Source organism: Phoenix dactylifera, chromosome 3, assembly GCF_051530095.1.
Source record: "Phoenix dactylifera cultivar Ajwa chromosome 3, Ajwa_hap1_PhDact_Kaust_v1.1, whole genome shotgun sequence".
In the NCBI taxonomy this organism is placed as follows: Eukaryota; Viridiplantae; Streptophyta; class Magnoliopsida; order Arecales; family Arecaceae; genus Phoenix; species Phoenix dactylifera.
The window spans coordinates 28,755,393-28,777,891 of NC_143192.1; the positions used below are offsets into that span (position 1 = coordinate 28,755,393).

Sequence of the window (22,499 nt, forward strand, 5' to 3'; positions counted from 1 at the left end):
AACTAGAGTGTTATGGGTTCAAAACATATAAGTAGCTACTTCGCGTCCAAGGTAAGGCTATGTATATTTGAACCCCTATACACTGTAGTTATAATAGCTTCATGCATTGGGATAATATTTCCACTACATTTTTGACATGAATACAACAAAAAAATGTCTATTCAATTCAATTTATTGATATGACAACAACCACATCGTCTTCTCATCTATTCTTAACTCAATTTAAAAGAGTTGTGATTGTAATTTTGGCTATGCTATGATCTACAAAATTGTTCTTTATTTGGAAAAGCTTGCGATTGGGCTCTCCTTGCTTGATTTGGCTTGGTAATGGCCATTAGCTTGTAAAATGCGTTTGTAATGAATTGATAACCTAAATTCATCCCTAGAGTCACTGCAGAATGGTTCATCTTCTTATAATGTACTAAAAGTGTAAATTTGTTTTATAAAGCTATTTTCCTCAAGGTGGCCTCCTTACACATATGAAATATTGTGGATTATAATAGGGCAAATCCGCTTATGTGCTCTAGATTCTTTACTCATAGGATCCTTTCCTCTTTAAAAATTTAGTAGTGAATATCAAGTAATGTTTCAAACAACCACCACATATAGTGTCAAGAAAAATCTGCTAATGTGGTAGCGTCAAGAAAAATTTAACACATATGTCTAATCTATCCTTTAAAGCAATACATTCAATCTACTCTATTGCAATTCTTCGGGTGATATCAAATATAAACAATATATATTACAATAATATACTCTAATAATTAAAGATTAAAATGCATCATCCATGATCTAATAATTAAAATGGATTGCTTTCAATCTCTATATAATTAAAGAATATGATCCATGAAGATCATCCATTTTTATATAAGAATACAGACTTTTTAATTTTTAAATATTTTAAGCGATATAGATAATGGAAGAAGCTTCATTATTGATTTTGGACCGTGAAGCCGGGAACTTAAACCGACTTTTACAGCTTTAGGGTTTTGCAGGCCACCCGGCCCCCTCCGATCAGTTGCTTCGTCCGTCAATCGTCATCGCTTACACGCTTCTTACCCCATTGCTGCCCTTCTCGGGCCTTCCAATCTCCTCCCATGGCATCGCTTCCCTCCGAGAGCTTTGGCATCGTCACGATCGGTGGCAAGGGTTCCTCCCTCTCTCCCGCCGCCGTCTATGCCGTCTGCCGCCGCCTTTCAAAGGTAACCATCGACTCCTCCGCCCTCGAGAAGCTATCCCAATCGAAGAAGCCATCTCCGCCACCCCGAAACGAGCCTCCTTCAAACCCTAGATTCCTAGCCCCGGAGGAGTCGCTCGCGGCCCTCGCCATTCTCCTCAACAAGCTAGTGCTCTCCGACGCCGCCATCCGGCCCACCCTCCCCGTCCTAATCGAAGAAACCCTAAACCTGGCATCCAGCCCCGAAATCCTAGATTTCGGCTCGCCGGTCAGGTTTCTGGATTCGCTATCCCGGTTGAACGGGAAGAATCTAGACGATATCGGAGTCGGGGAAAAGGAAACCGGTGTCTTTGAGGGCTCTTGCGCTGCTTCGATTGGAATCTGTGCCATATTGGACTGCTGCTCGTCGGCTCTGGTGAAGGTGTCTGATGCTGTGGCGGCCTTGTCTTGTGAGGCTGCTAGGGCTGATGTCACTGCGTTCGATTTGCCAGTATCTGGCGATGGTTTCTCCATTAAAGCTGAGATGGATGTAGCTGGCGACATGAAAGTGTTGCTGTTTGGGTCGAAGCTTGTAGGGCAGAATGATTCAGGACCCTTCGCTGAGATCCCGGCCATCCATGGTAGCTTCAGGGAAGCTGTAAGGTCACTGCATGGAAGAATCCGGGTTGAGTTGAACTCCGGTGTTAAGGTCAAGAAGGCAATGAATGCTGGAAATTATGGAAAAGAGAAAGCTTTGATTACTTCGGTTTTGCCGTTGGCAGTATCTATTCAGTCGATGAGCGAGTGTAGCTTGGGTAGATCAAAATTGACTATTGAATCAATTAGTGATGATGATCTAAGGTCAAAGGTGGCTGAAGTTTTTGAGAATGTTCGCCCTAGTTCTGATTGGCTGAGAGAGCAGTTCCAATCCATTACAGAAAAAGCTGCTTCTGGATTGGATTATGTTGGGGTTTTTCATCATGTATATGAGTTTTTGGTTAAATTTAGGGAGGTTCTTGCTTGGGAGGCGGCATTGGTGTTGTTTGCAATTGAAAGGGATGATGATTCAATTGAGAAAAAACAAAATTGTTGTTCGACCAGCATCAAGCCAGATGGAGAAACTGCAAAGGGTGAGAAGAAGAGGGAGAAGAAAAAGAAGACCTCAGGGAAGGGAACTTCTGTTATAAGGCAGCTCCTTAAAGACCGAATTATGGATAAGAATGAGATAGTCACTGAAGATGTTAAGATTCTGGTTGAGTGGGCACAAGAGCTTTCTTTGTGTTTTGATCCCAAGGATGCTGGTCTCGACACCTTGCTTGCAAAGGTGAAGGAAATAATTGAGAGCAATGAAGTCAGAAGGCTTCCTAAAATTCCAAAGGTGAGGACTACAAATCATATCAAGGTCTTAGTATTCTTTGAACTGCTAAAATGGTTATATTACTTGATTTTCCATTCCCCTTTATTTGATTTTTTGTCTTATCATGCATTTTTGACTAATAGCAACAAAGTATGTTTGTTCCCACCTATCTACCCTGAAGGAGCAGAAGAGTTGGAATATGTGCATAGAATTCATCTTTTGTTTTTGTTGTATATTTGAGATTTGCAATCTTTGGATCCCATTACAATCTTTAAAACATTTTGTGCAGAAATTAATGGTTTGTATACGTGCAATGCTGTCAATTTTCTAATTTAGCTAGAATTGATGAAGAAAAGACCACTTTCTCTACTTACGATGCTGATGCCTAATCTTTCAATTATTTGTTGTATATTATTAGCTGCATTAAATTTCATTGTGATTCTTTTTCTCAACCCAGGATTTTTGTAATTCTCTGAGACATTAGAAAATATAATTGATATCAAGTTGCTGATAAAACTGCTATTGAAATTTGACAGAAAGACAACCCTTCATATACGTATAGAGAAAAATTATTTTAACAAATTTTCGCCATAAATTTCCACTTACGTGTTTTCCCAGGATAAAATGCATTTTGTGAACTTAATCTTCTATGCCCTTGAAATCATTCTAAATGGTCAAAGAGGTGCTGATGTTTTTCATTGTACACATGAATTAAACTAAATTTGAATCATTTTCCATCAATTTAATGTTTCCTATATTTCAGTGCTTGTATATTACCTCTCAATGCTGTATACTAAGTCAGATCTCATTGTGATTGTCTAAAGGGCACTCGTGATTTTGGAAAAGAGCAAATGGCCATACGAGAACGTGCATTTTCAATTATCACAAGTGTTTTTAAGATGCATGGAGCAGTGGCCCTTGACACACCTGTCTTTGAATTGCGAGAGACTCTCATGGGAAAATATGGGGAAGATTCAAAGTTGATTTATGACCTTGCTGACCAGGTACTCACCAGGCATTGGAGTAGTTACATTTTGCTATTATAGTCAGTTTAGTTTTTGCTGCATGTTATATTTTATCTAAGCAGTCCAAGTATGTGTGCAATTTAATTCAGGGGGTGCTCAATCCCTCAAGCTTTCTCTATTTCTTCACTTTTGTTACCATCATATACAACTTCGAGGATACACATGAGTATACAACAAAATCATTTATCTAAGGTGGATAAATTAATGCCTTTATATTCAAATTCTAGCCATTGAGATTAATAAATTATTGCATAATAGTTATAAGGTTAGCTGAATCATATTAATTAGAAAGTTGGGCAGTCAAGAGGTCAAATGATCATAAGTTGTGCTAGCAAAATGAGACTATTTAGGTGAATGCCAGTAGGGATTAAGAAGGAAAATGTTTGACATGAGTATACCTGTCGAAGCTTTGCAGCAGCACCAGTTATGATCAGGGGACTGACCCTAATTTGATTTTACTAGAATTGGAGGCTAACTCCATGATAGATTTAACTTGGGTTTTGAGCGTTCAAGTCAGCAGCATTCCATGTTTTGGTTCCAAGGTCTGAATTTGGTGTGGACTATGGTCTCATATATTGAGCATTGCAAATTTCTTAGGCACTTTTGAAGCTCTTTGATTTGATTGGACTTGAACGAATTGAATTTAATGGACCTTACCGTAGCCACTTTGAAATTTGAAATTGAATAGGCTTTTTGGACCCAAGTTGAATTTGTTAAACTTAAGGTTTGAGTTGTTTGACTTTGTTAAGTCTAAACCTAACTTTGCTAACTTAAATATAAGCCTTCTTGGAATAGGTTGGAGTTTCTTGACATGCTTCTAGTTTTGCACCTTCTTGTTTATGTGAGCCCAGTCTTTGTTCATTTTGGTATTTCCAGAATTCCATGTAGTTTTTAAGGCTGAAGGCTTTTAATAGAGGCCCGAGTCACTAACGTTCATCATACCTTGAGCCCTTTTATACTTATGATCTGAGCTCATTTATATTCAGAATGTACTTGACCTTTATACATGTTACGTTTGAATTTTGTTTAGATCTAAACTTTTTTTAGATTGTATCCACCACTCTTGGTTAGTCCATTTAAGTCGACCCATGTGATTGTCTCAGACATGTTAATTATATCAACTCCCACCTTATTGGATATATTTTTTCCCACTTGATTTCAAGGGGTTCCAATTTCTTAATGACCCCAATCTAATAAACCTGTTTCGACCAGTCTACATTTATCTGTTTAAACCGTTTATACGAGATACATTTTCTGTTTAAACCATTTATACTAAAGTTTAAGAACCAATCCACATTGCTGGTATGGTATCAGTATGTTGTGAAGGCTTAGTGTGCCCTTGTATCAATCAACACATGATATGGGTGCTTATGTTGATTCCAACGACATCACGTGTTGTTATGCGGATGAGGTACATGTATGGATTCCAATATTTAGACTTAAAAACATTGACTTGAAGTTCACTTTGAGACCAAGGTAACAGGTTTAAACCCATTTAAGGAACTTTCCAAAGATTTTTTAAACTTCTGATTGGATTGTTTGCGCTAATTAATTGGAACCCATTTAAGACTCAATCAAGCTTGGAGACTTTGATATCTATATATGAATGTTCATGAATGTTGTCTCAAACGTGAGTCCATTTGAGAATCAACCTAAAATGCTGAAGTAATCCAAGCATAATTAAGTCGAGCAAACTTTTGATCATTTACTGCCTCAACTGATTTCAGTTAAGTTAATCTTTTCTATCTGATTGTATTAGGCTCAATGAATCCTTTTTAACTTCCATTGTGTTTGGCCAAGTCACTGCATTTATTGATTTAGGTTCAAGCAATTAAGGGCTCAGTTAAGACTTAAGACTGGATCAGGTTAAATTTAAAATGGCTTCTTTGTTGAAGATTGCATCTCATCATGTTCAGAATCAGTCTGATATTCAAATAAGTTTAGCTAATTCTATTTTAGACCTGTTAATAAAGTTCAGCATCACTCCAGTTCTCTTGGCGTAGATAATTTTGCAATCAGGTTCAGGACTGTTCATTTGTGATATTACAAGCTAGAGAGATTGACTTGAAGCACATCTAACTAGTTCATGTTGACTAAATTGGCCATCTTTTGATTCTTTTCCATTAAATTAGTTTACTTGAATCTTTGGAGTGCTGGAGCTTGAAACTTGTCTTGCTGTCAGGGGTTGAAACAATTTCAAATCATTGTGTCTTGTTTTCTAACTTAATGCTGAATCCTCAGAAGTTGGTTGGTTTAGACATTTGGAACTGAAGAACATGCATAGAACCTGAACTTGTTCAAAGGTTTGAAATAGGCTAGTAACTGAAACTCATTTGCTGAGATGAGAATGAACCGAATCCAGTTTGATATTTTGAAACCCTTTCTTCTTGTTCTTCTTCTTTGTAGATACATGTGGTGGATTATGAATATAAAGGGGAAAATCACACCCATATTGCCGGTAGAAACTAACAGAAAGCAGAATGAAAGATTAAAGAAAAGGAGATTGTCCGAGAAAGCTCCCAGATTAGCCATGTAGTTGGCCAGCTGATTATCCTCTCTAACAATACGTGGACCCCGACACACTGCTAGATCATTGAGCAGCTGCTTGATGTCTTGGAGGAACGGATGCGTGGAAGAGAGAGAACCATTTAGCCAAGACAATAACCGTAGTAGTTTCCTTCTAGCCATATATGGTTTTTATGAAAATGATGAATAGCAGTCTTGAGGCCAACCCATACACCAGTGAGTTTTGTAGTTTGTACTTAAGAGTTGCTAACAAGAATGGCACCTACTGCCACTACCATCCGGTCATGGTCATGAATTACAAAGCCCGAACCTATTGCATCATCCTTGATGGAGCGATCAAAGTTAACTTTTACAAGTCCAGGTTAAGGGGGTTCTCAGTGACATAAGAAAGGTGAAGGTCATGGCTGCAACCCATGGCTTTGAGAACCACAGAGACCGAGACAGGTGAGTTATTGTCTCTGATCACGGAAGACACTCAAAAGCTAGACTAGCTGCAGTTTGTGCTACAACATCCGTTTGAGACATCTCACCCAAGAGAACCTCACAGTTCCTAGCCTTCCAAATGTGCCAAAGGATATTGGCATTAAAAGTTTGAATATAGTTGGAATTAGGTCTAGACATCTTTAGAATGACTGACGTAGAGCATCATTTGCCTTCCTAAATGATTTTCAAGAGATTAAGACCCCATTTGGAGGAGCTTTTGGAAGGCAAAAAAACACTTTTTGGCTCTCCAAAAGTATTTTTAGATGAAATAAGGGTGTTTGGTAAAAATTTTAAAAAGTTGTTTTAGCTTTTTCAGAAAGCTAAAAACAGCTTTTTACGAAAAACGGAAAAGCACTTTTAGGCTCCATCGGAAAGCTGCTTTTTGGACCAAAATACCCATGATAAAATATAATAATTACACAAAATGTCTTTTTATAATTCTAAAAATCTGCAAGAGGGTGAAAAATTAATTTACATTAATAATTATAATATTTTATACCTTCATTATTGTATTATACTATAAATATAATATTATATTACGTTATATCATAATACATTAATATGTTATGTTAAATAATTTAATATTATGTTATATTATGAAAATTAATTTATGCTAATAATTATGATATTTTATACCTTTATTATTGTATTATACTGTAAATATAATATTATATTACATTATATCATAATACCTTGATATGTTATGTTAGATAATTTAATATTATATCAAATTATTATGCTATAGTATACAATATTATATTACTATATTATAATAATATTATATTACATTATAGTAATATTATACTATATCATATATTTATGTATTAATACGTATTATATTTTATTATGCTCTATTGTATAATATTATGCAATATCTTTTATGGTCATTTTGTCGTACCAAAAGTATTTCTCAGTTTGTTTACCAAATATATGTTAAAGTGCCACAACACTTTAAAAATGTAGTTACCAAACAGCAAACAGCTTTTTATAAAAGCTCTACTTCATAAAGCTTTACTTCCAAAAGCTCTATTGCCAACAACCCCTCCAAACGGGGCCTAAATCTCAAAGGCAATCAACTCTTTTGGAACTCTTTATAGAACATACTTTCATTAGAGTTCCAGGACCTTCCCTTCTCTGTCTTGTAAGGTTTTTCAAAGAGCTTTTATTTGAATCTTCCTGCATATTAATAAACCTGGAGCTAATCTTAAACATCAGACTTGGTTATTCAAACTTGAACTCAGAAATCTGATATTTCATAGTTCAAACCTGAAACTCTAGAAGCCTGAGTCTTAAAGCCTTCATTTATTAATTAATCATTATCATTATTTATTATCGTTATTTTATTATTATTATTATTTTAGTATTATTTTGTTATTATCATTTATTATTATTATTCTATTATTATTCAATTCTTGTTCTATTTTTATTTTATAATTGTTGCTTAAGACAAGCTAGAAATCTTGAACATGGTTGGTTTCCATTGTCAGAGATCCCAAACAAAAAGAAAGAAAAAAATTGTTTCTTTTGCTGGGGCCTAAGCTGAAATTTGATTTGGAGTTTAAACATTCCATCCATTTAACATTTAGGCCCATTCAGCCATGACTTAGTATTTCATGAAAGCCTCAAAATTTCTTCTTCTTATTAGACTTTCCAAGATCAAGTCTCTATTCATCCCAGGTCTGTGGGGGTCTGTTCCAGGTCTGTTGATTTCTATCAACATCAAAGTCTGGATAGACATTTAATTATTATCTTAAAAAGAAATTTAGCCTTTGTCAAAGCTAGAAGATCATCTTTATCGCATCTTTACTTCTTTAGGTGTTATTAACCCGTACTCTCAAGAACCATGGCTTATACAATCGTGAGCAACCTCTTGTGATGAAAATCTCTACAGGAGAGGACATACCTATTGTACCTTTAGTCTTCAATCTGAGGTGGGGGAGGACATGCCTGTCCCATCATCAGCTTTAAAGAAACAAAACAAAAGAAAAAGAAATTGACGGCACCATAAAGGAAGAAAGAAAGGTATACAGATTCAGAGGAGGCTTCTTAATTTTGGGCATGGTAAAGCACAAGGAGCAACGAACAGATAATAAAAGAAAAAAAATGAAGTAGAGTTTCGAAAACGGAAAATGGGAAATCTCAGTATATGTCTGGCTAGAGAGGAGAGGAAGTTTGAGAATGTGTAGGAAAATTGTTAAAGATGGGTAAATAAGAACAAATAAAAGAAAAAATAGGAGTGATAAAAGGTTTAACTGAGTCCACCAACATCCACCTACTCTCTGTCTCTTTCTCCTCTATTGTTCCCTCTCTCTTATGCTTTGTGACTATGGGAGGCTAAAAGAGTATCATTCAGTGTTTATGTTCTTTTCTGTATAAAACACTAAATAGTCTCTGCCATTAATTACTATGTGAATTGAACAAAATTACAGGGACAAACCACGTCCTCACATGGATTTTCTCATATAATTGAATTGCTGATTCCAATTTTGAATTCAACTTGACCTTTCGAACCTCGACAATACTGTCATGAATCAAATGGTAAATATGTGTATATGCATGATATCATCATTAACCTAGATTGGATGTGGATCAACCATAGAGTTCATTGCATAAAGAAGTAGCTAGCTGTACCAATTATTAGTCATTTGTTATTGGTTTGTATTATGGTTCCATGAATATTGTGGTGAGTGTATGATTGTAATTCATGCCTTAAACAAGGACTCATGCTTTTTGGTTCAGCAGAGGATTGATAGCTGTCTCCTTCTACATCTTGATTTGGTGTTCATGTATCATCATAACTGTTGGAGGCCATTGTGTGATACTTAATGTAATGACTAAGCAATTGACTTTGTGCAAAAACATAATTTCATATTGCTTTTTTGACATTCATGGTTAGTAGAATTATCTTAAACATAGGGCCAATTGCATTTCAGCAACTGTCAGAACTTAATGCTGGTCAGAGGACATGCATTTACATGAGATAAGTTTAACTTATCTTATATTTGTAGATTCTTGAGAATTATTTCATTCAACTTTATCATTGTAAATAGAAAGGTATAAGATATTGGAATTTTTTTTTTGGAATAAAAGTCCCTCACTCATTAAACCTTTTTTGAGATATTGGTCTGCAGTTTGTTCTTCCAGAATTGAGAATCTTTTCTTGTACCTTTCTCCCCTTGTTATCATTTATTATTGCACACTTAATATCAAATGGCATTTACTTTTCATTTGTAATTCTATTGCAGGGTGGTGAGCTTTGCTCTTTGAGATATGATCTGACAGTCCCCTTTGCCCGATATCTGGCCATGAATAATATTAGTGCATTAAAAAGGTATCAGATAGCTAAGGTATATCGAAGAGATAACCCATCAAAGGGGAGGTATCGTGAATTCTACCAATGCGACTTTGATATTGCTGGCCACTATGAGCCAATGGAACCTGATTTTGAGGTTATTAGAGTTTTGACTGAGCTGTTGGATCAGTTAGATATTGGCACCTATGAGGTATATTATAACCTATGTTTCTGGCATCAACTATATCACTTTCCTTATCTAATGCATTGTCATGTTTTCTTAATTGTCATAATGGTAAATTGATGGCATTGTTCAATGGGTGGAAATAGGATCCTTTTTTTTGAAGTAAAAGAATCTCTCTTTCATCCTCTATTGTGGTGTCTGACAGTGATTTTTCCTGAATTGAATATTGAATCGTCATGAGGGGTATTTCTTTTTTATTATTGCAGATAAAGCTGAATCATCGAAAGTTATTGGACGGAATGCTTGAAATTTGTGGTGTATCTTCTGAAAAATTCAGAACAGTTTGCTCAAGTATTGATAAATTGGACAAACAATCATTTGAACAGATAAAAAAGGAACTGGTGAGGACAGCATTATGTATTATTTGAAGAGAAAATTGTTGATGTACATTGTGTCCTTGATCTTCTTTTTATGTTTTAATTCCTTGCTTTTTTGTCTTGTGAAGTTCATTTCTTCTCTTACTTTGGAATTTGGTCATAATCGAGGACTAAGTCTTGTATTGGGGCTGTCTCAGTCTGGTCCAGTCCTGGGTGGATGCCTCCAAACCCCTTTTCTTGTTTTTTTTTTTATTGTTTAAGATTTTTTTTGTTGGTTTTAATAATTTTTAAAATCTTCCTGCTTCCTCTCCCTTCCTATCATTTCTCTCTTTATCTTGTTCCTCTTCTTTCTCTTACCTCCCTTCGTGTCCTTGCTTTCTCTTTTCCTCTCTTTTGATGAACCAGAGCTGACAAAGCATAGAGGCATCAGGCTTTCTTTTTCTTTAATCCAGATCCAGTTGTCCTGGTTGCTACCAGGCAACCTAGTTACCAAACCAGTCTTGGTCCAGAAGAGACGGGTTCCGGGAACTTCCAAGGACCGGATCTGTCACTGGTCCAGTACGGTACCAGTGGGATGCACCAGGGTGGAATGGGTCCCAGTTCGTTCTTCACAATTCTTGATCTAATTAAAAAACATATCTTGTAGGTGGAAGAGAAAGGTTTAGCTCTTGAAACGGCAGAGAAGATTGGCACTTTTGTGAAGAAAAGAGGGCCACCACTTGAAATATTGTCAGAACTGAAGAAAGATGGCAGCCAGTTTTTGGAGAATAGTGGGGCTGTCCTTGCATTAAATGAATTGGAGATTTTATTTAAAGCTCTTGAAAAATCAAAGTGCCTGGAACAAGTGGCTTTTGACCTGAGTCTTGCCAGAGGCCTTGATTATTATACTGGAGTTATATATGAAGCAGTTTTTAAAGGTGCTACACAGGTAAACACAGTTTTAGCACCATGGCACAATTTTATGTTGATTTCTACTATAATTTTTATTATCCTGTGTAGCAGCATATCTTATCAATCTTTGGATCTTTTATTTTTTACTCTGAATTTCCTGATTAAGGTTGTTCTTAATTTTATACATGGAAATAGTATTGACAAATTTGGCCATTAATTTTCATCTGATCCACATGAACAGAAATGGCTATCTTAAAAAGTAAAGCATGTTATATTAACATCAGATTAGGTTAAAATGGGGTCTATCTCTTCATACTGTGATAAAGAGTCATCTGGGACCATGGAAGAGACCTTTACTAATTCTGCCTTTGGGATTGATTGTTGGTCTAGTCATATGTGTTATAACTCTTTTCATTCTTTGTTCATTCTTTCTTTTTTCTTTCTTTGTTTTAAAGATGAATGTATTATTTTAAATTGAAATGCATAAAATAATCAATAAATTTCCATTGGCTTTAAACACAGGAGGAAGTCTTTTTGGCCCAACCTATCACAATTATCCGCATTTTTATAGGCCAATTAGAATAACATAATATCTCATATTTCCATCTCAATTTGAGTGGGTCTCATATGATGTCACTAAGCTAGGCTAGTTTTCTGAATGCGTGAATTTATGCCAATCACGTAGGTAGTGAGTTCCTGTTTCCTTACTAGATGTTCTTTATCTTAATCATGCTTTAAATAATGCAGTTTACATGTACATTGAAGGACATTGTTTGGCTACATTTTGCACCAACAATAATGCAGTATGTTTTTCTTCTATTGCATGATAATTGATTTTTAACTCAATTCTTTTGGCTTGAGGCTCATTGTCTCATAAAATCAATTATTCCCATCTATTGCATGCATGGTTTGCCGAATTGGGCCGAACCGCCCGGTTCCGCCTGTACCGAGCCAACTCGGTGGGGGAGCAGGTTGGTTCACCTAGTTTTTTCGGAATCGGTCGGAATTGGTCCCAAACTGATTAGAATCGGCCGAAACCGGCCACGAACTACATGAACTTGGTCCGAACCGGCCGGTTCCGTGCGAAACCGGCGGTTCGCACCGAGTTGGACCGATTCTGTACTGGTCCTATCTTTCATTTTAAACTTAAGTTGGAAACACCTGAAAAGTTAGAAACATCTCAGGCCTTCCCAACCTCTCCAAATAACTTCCTGCTCCATGATGAAAACACGTTGATTCAGTACAATTGAAGGAGTATCCAGCTCAAAATAAGATATGCTTCTTCTCACCTATCTTATTTTCTCTTTTTTTGGATGCCGAAAAATATCTTGAAATTTGAAAAATATGGTGAGATAATGTCAAAATTTTTGATTTTGGCATGATTTCATGATATGTTGTAGATTTATGGATGATCTACATGATCACATAAAAATTTTTAAATTTTGTGTTATATATAATTTTTAAAATTTTAAAGTACATTTTTGGATAAAAATAGAATTCAAAGAAATATAAAATCAGAAACATAGTTAGGGGCATGCAAGCTACTCTTTAGCTAAATTTGGTGTCTATTTATTCAAATTTTGATGCGATTATGTGCATAGTAGCGTAGGCCTAAATTTTAAAAAAAATTGAGAAATAAGTAACCTTTGATGCATGCCACGGGTCTAGAAAAATATATGTAACATCTATAGTAGGGTTCTATATGAATTTGAGCTCAAATTATTTTTTAAAATATTTATATTAAAAAAATATTTTTTAATTTTAAAATAATTAAAAATATAATTAATAAAAAAATATAAAAAATTACTAGTACGTAATACATATTTAGGAAATATTTTTTGAAGTAAAAAATATATATTTTTCAATTTATTGTATTTAAACATATTTTTTAATTTCAAAAATATTAACAATGTATAAATAAATAAAAAAATAAAAAATTAGTAATATATATTAGATAAGCTAGATGCATTTTTTGAAGTAAAAAATATTATTTTAATTAAAATAAAATTTTGTTATTTTTAAATAATTGATAAACTGACGTACTTGATAAATCTGCAAGAATGGAACTATAAAAAAAAGAGTCAGAGCGTGACATTGGTTGGGATCATGGCTAAATACTCTCGAGCCGGCATGCTAGAAGTGCAATTGGTGCAATATAGAGTTTAAGAGAGAAATAATTAGGTTGAAGCAATACTTAATTGGTGGTTACTCCGATGTATCTGCATCGAAAATGTCCACGGAAGATTCGACAGCTGATGTAGTACTTCGCTGATTTCAGAGCAGCGAAGGAGAGGGTTGCCAAAAAGAAGCCGGAGGTGGACCGCCGAGCTGTAGAGCCACCTTTCTATTACTCTAGAGAGTCAAAGAAATCGTCTGCTCTAGATAACAAGGTCTAGATCCAAGCTCATCATTCAGGCGAGCCTAGATGGTCAGTGGCAGCAGAATGAGGTGGCCATGAATTTGGGCCCTCATACTACGAGTCCGGCTCGGTTCTGCGAGCAACAGGGCTGATCTAGAGTTTAGGAGGACCTCAGTTAGAAAGGCCACCAGCAGAGGCAGTGAGGCTGGATGATCAGTGGCAATAGGATGAGGTGGCCAGGCATAGGGCACGATTTGGGCCCTCACAGTATGAGTCGGGCTCTGATTCTGTTAGCAGCAGGACAGATCTAGAGTTCAGAAGGACCTCCTTGGTTAGGAAGGCTGTCAGCAGAGGCGATGGCCGTATTGTATCTATGCTGGAGGCTTTTGGCAGCAGAAAGAAGTCTTCTAGTGAGATTCCATCAAGAGCCACCATCCATAATTTAGATCCACATGCCTTCTCTAGCAAGAATTCAAAGCGGCAGGGGGTTGACACAATGCAAAAGAAGGATATGTGGGGAGCTATTGGATTCTAGTTTCACTTCAGCCACATTCCAGCGAATACCGCAGACAATACGTATTATAGATCTGCCATTTTTTTCATACAGGCTGCCGGTCCCTATAGATCATCTAGGATTGAAGAACATTACGGTGAGCTTTTTGACAATAATGAGCTAGAAAAGTAGATTGCTTCATACAAGAGCAAGTGGCCCACATATGGGATGACGATGATATGTGATGGTTGGATCGGTCCTACCAAGTGGAACATCAACTTCTTGATATGTTTGTGTTACGAAGACTTAATTCCATAAGTTGGTTGCTGCTTCCGATCTGGTGCATGACACCATGTACATCCTTGGCTTGATATAAGTGATTTATTAGATAAAAAAGAAGAATGTCGTGCAGGTCGTCACTGATAATGAGCTGCAATATAAGGTCATCGGGAAGATCTTGATAGAGCGGTGGCCACATATTTTCTGAATTCTATGTGCAGCATGTTGTATTGACCTCATGTTCGTAGACATTATGAAGATTCGTAGGGTGCAGTAGATAGTGAATACAGCTTAAACCATCACCAGATATATTTATAAATATAGCCTATCATTGATGAGGAGGTATGCAGGGGAGAGATCTTGAGACCAGGTGTGACATGGTTTGCTACCAAAACACTTGATAGCCTTCTGAAGAGAAAAACAATCCTACGTCAGATGTGTCAATCCCGAGTGGCAAAAAAGTAGATTTGTGTTGGGGCACTGAAGGGAGGATTGTCAAGGACTTGGTGATGAGGCAGACATTCTACAACAGGCCGAGAAGATAGTGAAGATTCTCAAGCCATTGTAGAAAGTGCTTTGGGCCATGGACAGTAAGAGGTGCCCCCAAATGGACTTTTTGTACATCAACATCATTAAGCGGTGGTGGGACTACCAGATGGATGGGGACTTGCATCTAGTAGGTAAGCAAAAATATTAAATATTAGACTACTCTTGTACTTGTACAATTTTACTAAAATAATTACGAACTCTATCTGCAGTATACTACCTGAACCTGAGGTTTCAGTACACCATACCTGAAATCGATATGGATGATGAATGATGCGGAACAAAATGCTGAAATGCTATTCAGAAAATTCTATTCCTTTTTAAATTCGAGAAAATGTGGATCGGTGATGATTAAGAAATCCTCACTAAATTAAGGCACCTCGATCTATTTTTAATATGAACCGGGTTAAGCATAAACTTGGGTTTTTTCATCTAATTTTCAATAACGATCTACTCATGAATATAATTGTGGAAAGGTCTCACCGATACGAAGATTGGATTCCTGGAAGAGGGAGGACGGATCCACGGGTCCTGGCTGTTGTCGGGTCGCCCTTCGTCTTGGCACACGACGAACTCCGAGTAGACCTGAAACAAAACTATGGGGGATTAATTTCTGTGGACTAAATATGGATACGGATAAACTCTAACTAAGATAAATAACCCAGATGACGGATCGTCGGATCTGGGAAGGAATCCGGAAGGGAGAACAGAAGCCGGAGAATGTGCGCCGCCTGCTCTAGAAAGAGGAAACCGGAAGAAGGGGAGAGGCCGGTCGATGCGCTGCTTGCGCTAGAAGAACTTGCGGAAGACAGGGAGAAGCCGCTTTCACTCAAGAGGATGGGAGAACTCAAGGGGAGGGAAGCAAGAGAGAGAGCCTCAGCTCTTTCTTTTCAAAATACTCAAAACACTTTCATATTCATTTGCTTAATTCATTCATATCTGCCCTTTAAACATAAGAGGCCTATTTATAGGCAGGGGAAACCCAGGTTACAAGACAAAATAAAACTGGTGACCGTTGGATTAAATGGATATGGGCCATGGGATCCCTGTTGAAGACGTCTTGAATCGCGATGCTTTGGACGGTGGAAGGCATTGATGGCTGACCGGGTGATGGGAGAATAATCCTGAAAAATCGCTGAATGCGGGCTTCCTTCTTCTCTTCTCCGCGGAAAAGAAAATGCAACGATTGATGGTCTAGTTCCAAGAAAATCGCAGCAAGGAAGGAACCGATTGATCTTCCCTTGGTCGGCTGGAACAGCGGTTGCTTCCGTGGAACATCTTGGGATGAGGCGATCTCGAAGAAGCCTTGGAAAGGAGGAAACACCGGCTGGTTGGGAACCGGATGGATGCATCGCGATGCTAGAAGTCAGTGGCAATATTCCTTCGGTTTGGCTAGGCGTTCTTCTTGGGATGAAGCTGTTTTGGGAAGAGAAACGGGCGATATGGATCTGCTGAAAACGCTTGGGATGGCATCGGTTTGTTCTAGGAACCCATCGCAGGAATTAAAGGCATTGAATCGGCAATTTCCTTCTTGCTGTTGCCGATCGGTTGGGCGATGGAATCAGGTGCAGGAAATGATTAAATGACAAGGACTCAATACTACTTAGACTGGACCGACATTGACTTGACTCACCATTACTTGAATTGGACTTGAATTGGATTGGACCTGATACGAACTTGACTTAACACAGAAATTAACTGGACTCAAAAATTAAAATTTATGGATGCAAATAAAAAAAACTGGCATAACAGATAAACCAAAAATAAATGGCAGATAGGCTGGTGTCCCCACCAATGAACTTCTGGCAGCTCTGCGTAATGTGATTTATAAGATTGAGTCTGATCCAGAAGTCGCGACTCTATGTCTATAAGAGATAAGTTAAATAATTTGTGTAAATTAACTAGTATCTTCGGTTATTAACATATCACTATATGATTCTTTTTCATAGACCAAAATATGTAGAAAGGGCATTGACAGTTTTGAAGTCTCGACAGCTATCGTAAGTAAGAAAAGTATGAATGCAGATATATTACACATCAACGATAACTATTACTTGACGTTAGATGGTTACTAATACGATATTATTTTATATGTAATTTCTTCAATATTTTTGCAGTTCAATGGTGGATTCATCTTGGTTTGTCTGGGAGAAATTTTAAGTAGCTAATTATCTGGATCCTTTCCTAAATAGTGTTCTTGAGTGGTTGTGAGCATAATTGGTCCATCTTCGTCCTCATCCACAGCAAGCAGAAAAACTGTCTGACATAGAAGTGCCTCAATGATCTTGTATATATTCACTACGATCTAAGATTGAGGCTGAAGTGCATTCAAAAGGACGTAGAGCTAAAGTTCACAAATCCGATCCATATTGCTTTCATTGACGATGAGGATGATCCTATGATCGGATAGCTTGATGAGCCAGGATCGCCTCTATGATCGGCCAGTTTCGTAGCCAGTGAGGCTAAGATCGATGTAGGGCAATGGGCAGATCGCAACATTTCATGCATGCTTTCAGCTGATTAGCCACAGAGATCACTGGAGAGCCCATTATCACATGACTCGTTTGAGATATCCTCTCAGAGATATGATCGAGAGTTGCTTAGACAAGGCCACCATGCTACCTGATTGACTCAGTCAGGAGGGCGACAACCATCCTCCTAGCATAGTCAGGCAGAAAGGGCATAAAGGGTAAGTAGGCAGCTGCTTAGTGCACCAAAAAAGAAAAAAATGCAGCTGCAGCCCCATGGATGGTGTGGAGGAGCTTGTTCACTCAGATTTAGAGACTAGGAGCAGTAGCGATAGCAGTTCTGGTGGCCATGGATCTGCTGGCTAGAAAAAAAGTGAAGGACATGAGGCCACTGTTTATGAGACAGCCACAGGGTGGTCTTTAATTCATCGGTGAGTTCTAATTTACGCATGCTACATAAAATAAGGACTACAATGTACGATTTGGTAGAGCCCGCGAGGATACGATTGCATATAGAAGATGAGTTCTTCGAGATTACTTAAGAGGACACGATGCAACTGCAGATGACCTTGCACGTGAAGTAGGATCTATAGACGTATTAGGCTCTAAGTCGTATACTGAATCCTATTATCTGAAACCATAGACAGCTTATGACCCATACGGATACAAATATGGATATAGTGTATCTGAGGCATCGCTTTTCGGTGTTACTATCCTACGCAGCTCGGAGCATCTTATGGGTCGGATTTTGCTGCCGACATATTCGGATGGCCCCTTCGCAGCCGGATTATTAGCTCAGCGAGAGATCCGAGAGTGCTTATAACCCAAAGCGCGTTTCTTATAGGATGAATACACAAGACTACAATGCTGATTGGCTAGAGGGGTAGGCTGATGTGCCTCCTGACTATGCTAATGATCCGGATATCTACGAGAAGTATCGCTATTCGACAAGATTTGCACATAAGTACTCATCATTGTTCAAAAGTTGCAATATCGTTCATGTGGATGCATGTAATGATACTTGCTGACCTTTTTGGTTTGTCAATTCAATATATTTACCTTTTGCATTAATATTATTCACACATCAACTAAACAAATTTGATTCTCTTTTTCTGCCTCTTAAATCTTAGATTTGTATTTTATAAATCCATACCAAGGAACATTTGAACTATATCTTGGTGTCAAGTGGACCACATGCATTTCTTGCATGATTATTGATTTTTATGTCAGTTCTTTTGGTTCGAAGCCCAGTCTGTTAAAATCAATCATTGCTATCTATTGCATGTAATTTTGCTGACCTTTACTGCTAAACTGGGAAAGCAGGCTTGCATACAAATTTAAGGATTCAAATCTTTAAAATAAAATTATATCCACGTACGATGTACTCGTCATTGTTCAAAAGGTGCAGCATCGTACATGTCAATGCATGTAATGATATGTGCTGACCTTTTTTTGTTGGTCAATTCTGTATATCTAACTCTTGCATGAATATTATTTGCACATCGGCCAAACAAATTAGATTCTCTTTTTGGCCACTTAAATCTTAGTTTTGTATTTCATAAATCCATACCAAGGAATTTTCTTGAACTATTGGTCAACTGCAAATATCCATTAATCTTGGTTTTCTCTGTACCAATGCATACCTATGTCATTTGGACCACGTGCAACTCCAGAGGATCCTGTACAAAATACATGCAGTGAAATATTTCTCAGTCCTTATCTTTTGTTGATCTTATGCACAAAATTTATTGTTATCCCCCATCTGCTCCACAGATGTAATATGTTGTCCTTCCGAAAAGTTTTCAGTCATTGATAGTTTAAGTAATAACTTTAATTTTTCTACAAGATGATTTGTTTTGTTGGTACCAAGGATAAAGCATTCAGATCCTTCACTAACTAATGTGCATTCTAGGTTGGTTCAATTGCTGCTGGGGGCCGATACGACAACCTGGTGGGGATGTTTAGTGGAAAGCAGGTCCCTGCAGTTGGTGTCAGCCTTGGGATTGAAAGAGTCTTTACAATAATGGAGCAACTTGAAAGAGACAGAAACCAGGTAGTGGTTATTATCTTTTCTTACTAATGCTTGGTGTATCTGTTTCTTAGGAGGTAATAAGTCAATTTTGCTTTATATATACATGGTACCTTGCTAGTTTGTCTTAAATGCGCATCTAAAACCTATACATAATATGTAATAACAGATTATGCCCGAGTGTGGTTATTCTATTGTGCATACAAAAACACTCTCTATCAATGCTATTTAAGAAAGAATTATTTTGCTTTTGCTCTTGATCCCTTGGGATCAGCCCTCTTATGAGTTCCTTGTTTCAATATGGCATTCCACTTGATAAAATACATCATATCTTAGATTTGTGTGGATAAGTGAAGGGGAAGATCTGAGAAAATTCAAATGGAAGTTGTATAGACAAGAAAAGATAGCCCTTAATTGAAACAAGTCGAAGAAAGATTCATAAATATAACTAAACACAATCATAAGCATCGTTCTTGTTGGGAATATGATTTACTTTTTACGAACCTTCGTGGTATTTATGCATCATTCTTATATTAGTTGCAAGAACACCCAACAAGTTATCTTTGTACCTTAGATCTCATTTGGTTTGAGGAATAACTAACCCTGGCGTACATCTATTTCTGTGCCATATTTGTATAGTTATTCCTAAACTAAACCTGAATTTTGTTTTGTTGGAGTCCTCCTTTCTTGAGGTAAAGATGATGAGGGATGACTTAGTAACAGATTTGACCAACACTACTATAAGAGGTGCCAAAAATGAAGTAGGTAACTGGACGGTGGGATAAACTGGAGAAGAGTTTATTCCAGCCTCCTGATAGAATTGTTATCCCTTGGATATGTGTAATTTGACCAGAATAAGATCAACCTGTTATATACCATTCCAGCTAAAATTAGCTTGGCTGAAATAAAGGTTGTCACACCCCTTATCTCAGCCTTGTACTAAGAACAATTTTAATTTTTATCTAATTCTCTTGAATGTCATTGGTAGCAGTCCCCAAAAGTTATGTAGAAGTTAAATAGTTCCTTCGTCAGATTTAACAGTGCATTTCTTCTTGTTGGTATACCATTTATATTAGCTGGTTCAATTATATGCATGTGGTTTTGCAGGTGATTCGTGCTACTGAGACACAGGTTTTGGTGGCCATTCTGGGGAAGGATCTCATCTTGGCTGCAGACCTAGTGAGTGAACTATGGAATGCCAAAATAAAAGCAGAATTTGGTCTCACCAAAAGGGTGATGAATCATATTAATCGTGCGAAGCAATCTGGCATCCCATGGCTGGTGATTGTGGGTGAATCAGAACTAAACAAGGGTGTTGTTAAATTGAAGAACATTGAAGCCAACCAAGAGGAGGAGATTCCAAGAGAAAAAATTGTTGACGAGCTTCAGAGAAGGCTCGACGCTATCTAAAAAGTGCAAGCAATATCATACAATCAAGTTCTAAAGGACTGAATATATACTCACTTTATGCATGGATGATCCAACTTGACTCTATATAACAACACCAAGAGGAAAGGACATGACTGAATTCAAGCAGGCTGGTGTCATGGCAGAGCGAAAGCTTTAACCTTGGCAAACCTATGGGTTGGTAGCTGACAGACAAATTGGTTCAATAGTTAGCTGGTCATTGCATCCTGAGCTTGAGATGTCTAAATTGCTTTTTATGCAGGAATCAGATTTCTATTTCATATTAGTGGCTGGTTCTATTTTCCAATTTCATCATTCATTGTACCTTTTTGGGTTTTGCCCTTGTATGGGTAGCATCAGTCATCTCTTTTCTTTTTATCGTCAACCAGGTAACAGGCATTTAAAGGTACAAATTTTCATTTATCTGGAATGAAGTTTCTATTAGAGCTAACAGTGACATTTATTCCTTTGCTGTTGTCTCTTGGTATTGTTGAAGCGTATTCTGTTGAGTAGCAAGCTTTGTGCCAGGATATCTTATGCTGTTCAAGAATAGGATGCTGGTAGATTAGATCCCTCTAAAGGCAATATTAAGTTGCTGGCAGACAATTCCTGGGTTTTGTTTCTCCCTAATCTTTCTATTGATATACAGGGTCTCTCTCTCTCTCTGGGGCACAGGGTCTCTTCTTTAATATCTAACTTCCTCACTTTGCATCCATAGGAATGGTTGCGGTGGTTTGTGAACATTAAAGCCAGCCATGTGGTAGGCTAATTCTCTCCCTTTTTGATGTCATATAGATATTTGGCCAACAGGCATGAATCCAACCACAGTTTCGAGGAATGTTTCATGACATGCAATGATGGCACAAAGAGGGGAAAGGGAAATCATGCGATGCTGTGGCCAAATCTCTTATCATCCATATAATAGATATTGGACTCAAATTAATAACTGAAACTGACTTTATTCATGTATGACTTTGGGGACATCAGGGCTGGCAAAATGCAACCCGACCTGCAACCTGACCTGTGTTAGATTCATTATAAGTAGGTTTGTGTTTGGGTTGTAAAAGGTTGTGACCTTTTTAACCTATTAAATTCTCATCTCTTTATTGGTTTAACCTATTTGTTATATGGGTCAGGCTGGATACTCGGTTAGTACGTGCTCCATTTTAAATCTAGCCCTCATAGAATCCATTTCAATTTTGAAAGTCTAGTTCATTTTCGATTTTCGAGTAGAGCACGTGGAGTGCTGGAGATAATTGACATCTCATCCCGTCGACCACAGACGGATTCCACATCTACTCCAGCACCAACTCTATCTCTAGAGACTTCCCTTCCACATTTCATTCGTGAGTTTGTGATTTCGTCCCTTTCTATTTTTTGCATTCCAAGTTTTTCCACTATTGCTTAGTTAGGGTTTTAAGGTTTTTTTCTGTTGACTAAGCTACCTGCCTACCCAACCGACCCTTAGCCCTTTCCATCGACTGATCGACCGATTCTGAGCTCCTTTTCTTAATGATTGAGTCGGCAAGTAGCAAGAGGCCGAGATATTGCTACTTGAGAAAGATTGACCTCTAACTCACTCTAGATCACTAGACTCTGAGCTCCTTTCCTCAACGATCTAGTCTTC

The 22,499-nt window shown here is 37.5% G+C and overlaps 1 protein-coding gene across 2 annotated transcripts; it reads left to right on the forward strand.

The window, feature by feature from the left end:
• The first annotated feature begins 897 nt into the window (after nt 1-897).
• On the forward strand, nt 898-21,323 carry LOC120106921 (Class II aaRS and biotin synthetases superfamily protein). 2 transcript variants are annotated; one of them, XR_015976184.2, is made up of 8 exons: nt 943-2,534; nt 3,338-3,517; nt 9,793-10,050; nt 10,290-10,424; nt 11,047-11,328; nt 19,349-19,489; nt 20,573-21,049; nt 21,135-21,323. XR_015976184.2 is itself a non-coding variant. In XM_039120009.3 (7 exons), exons 1-7 carry the CDS (start codon nt 1,098-1,100, stop codon nt 20,873-20,875), a joined length of 2,736 nt encoding a protein of 911 aa, XP_038975937.3. In that variant the 5' UTR covers nt 898-1,097; the 3' UTR covers nt 20,876-21,323. The 2 variants fall into 2 exon arrangements, 1 of the variants encoding a protein (XP_038975937.3); XM_039120009.3 differs by having other exon boundaries at nt 898-2,534; nt 20,573-21,323.
• Nucleotides 21,324-22,499: the final 1,176 nt, after the last annotated feature.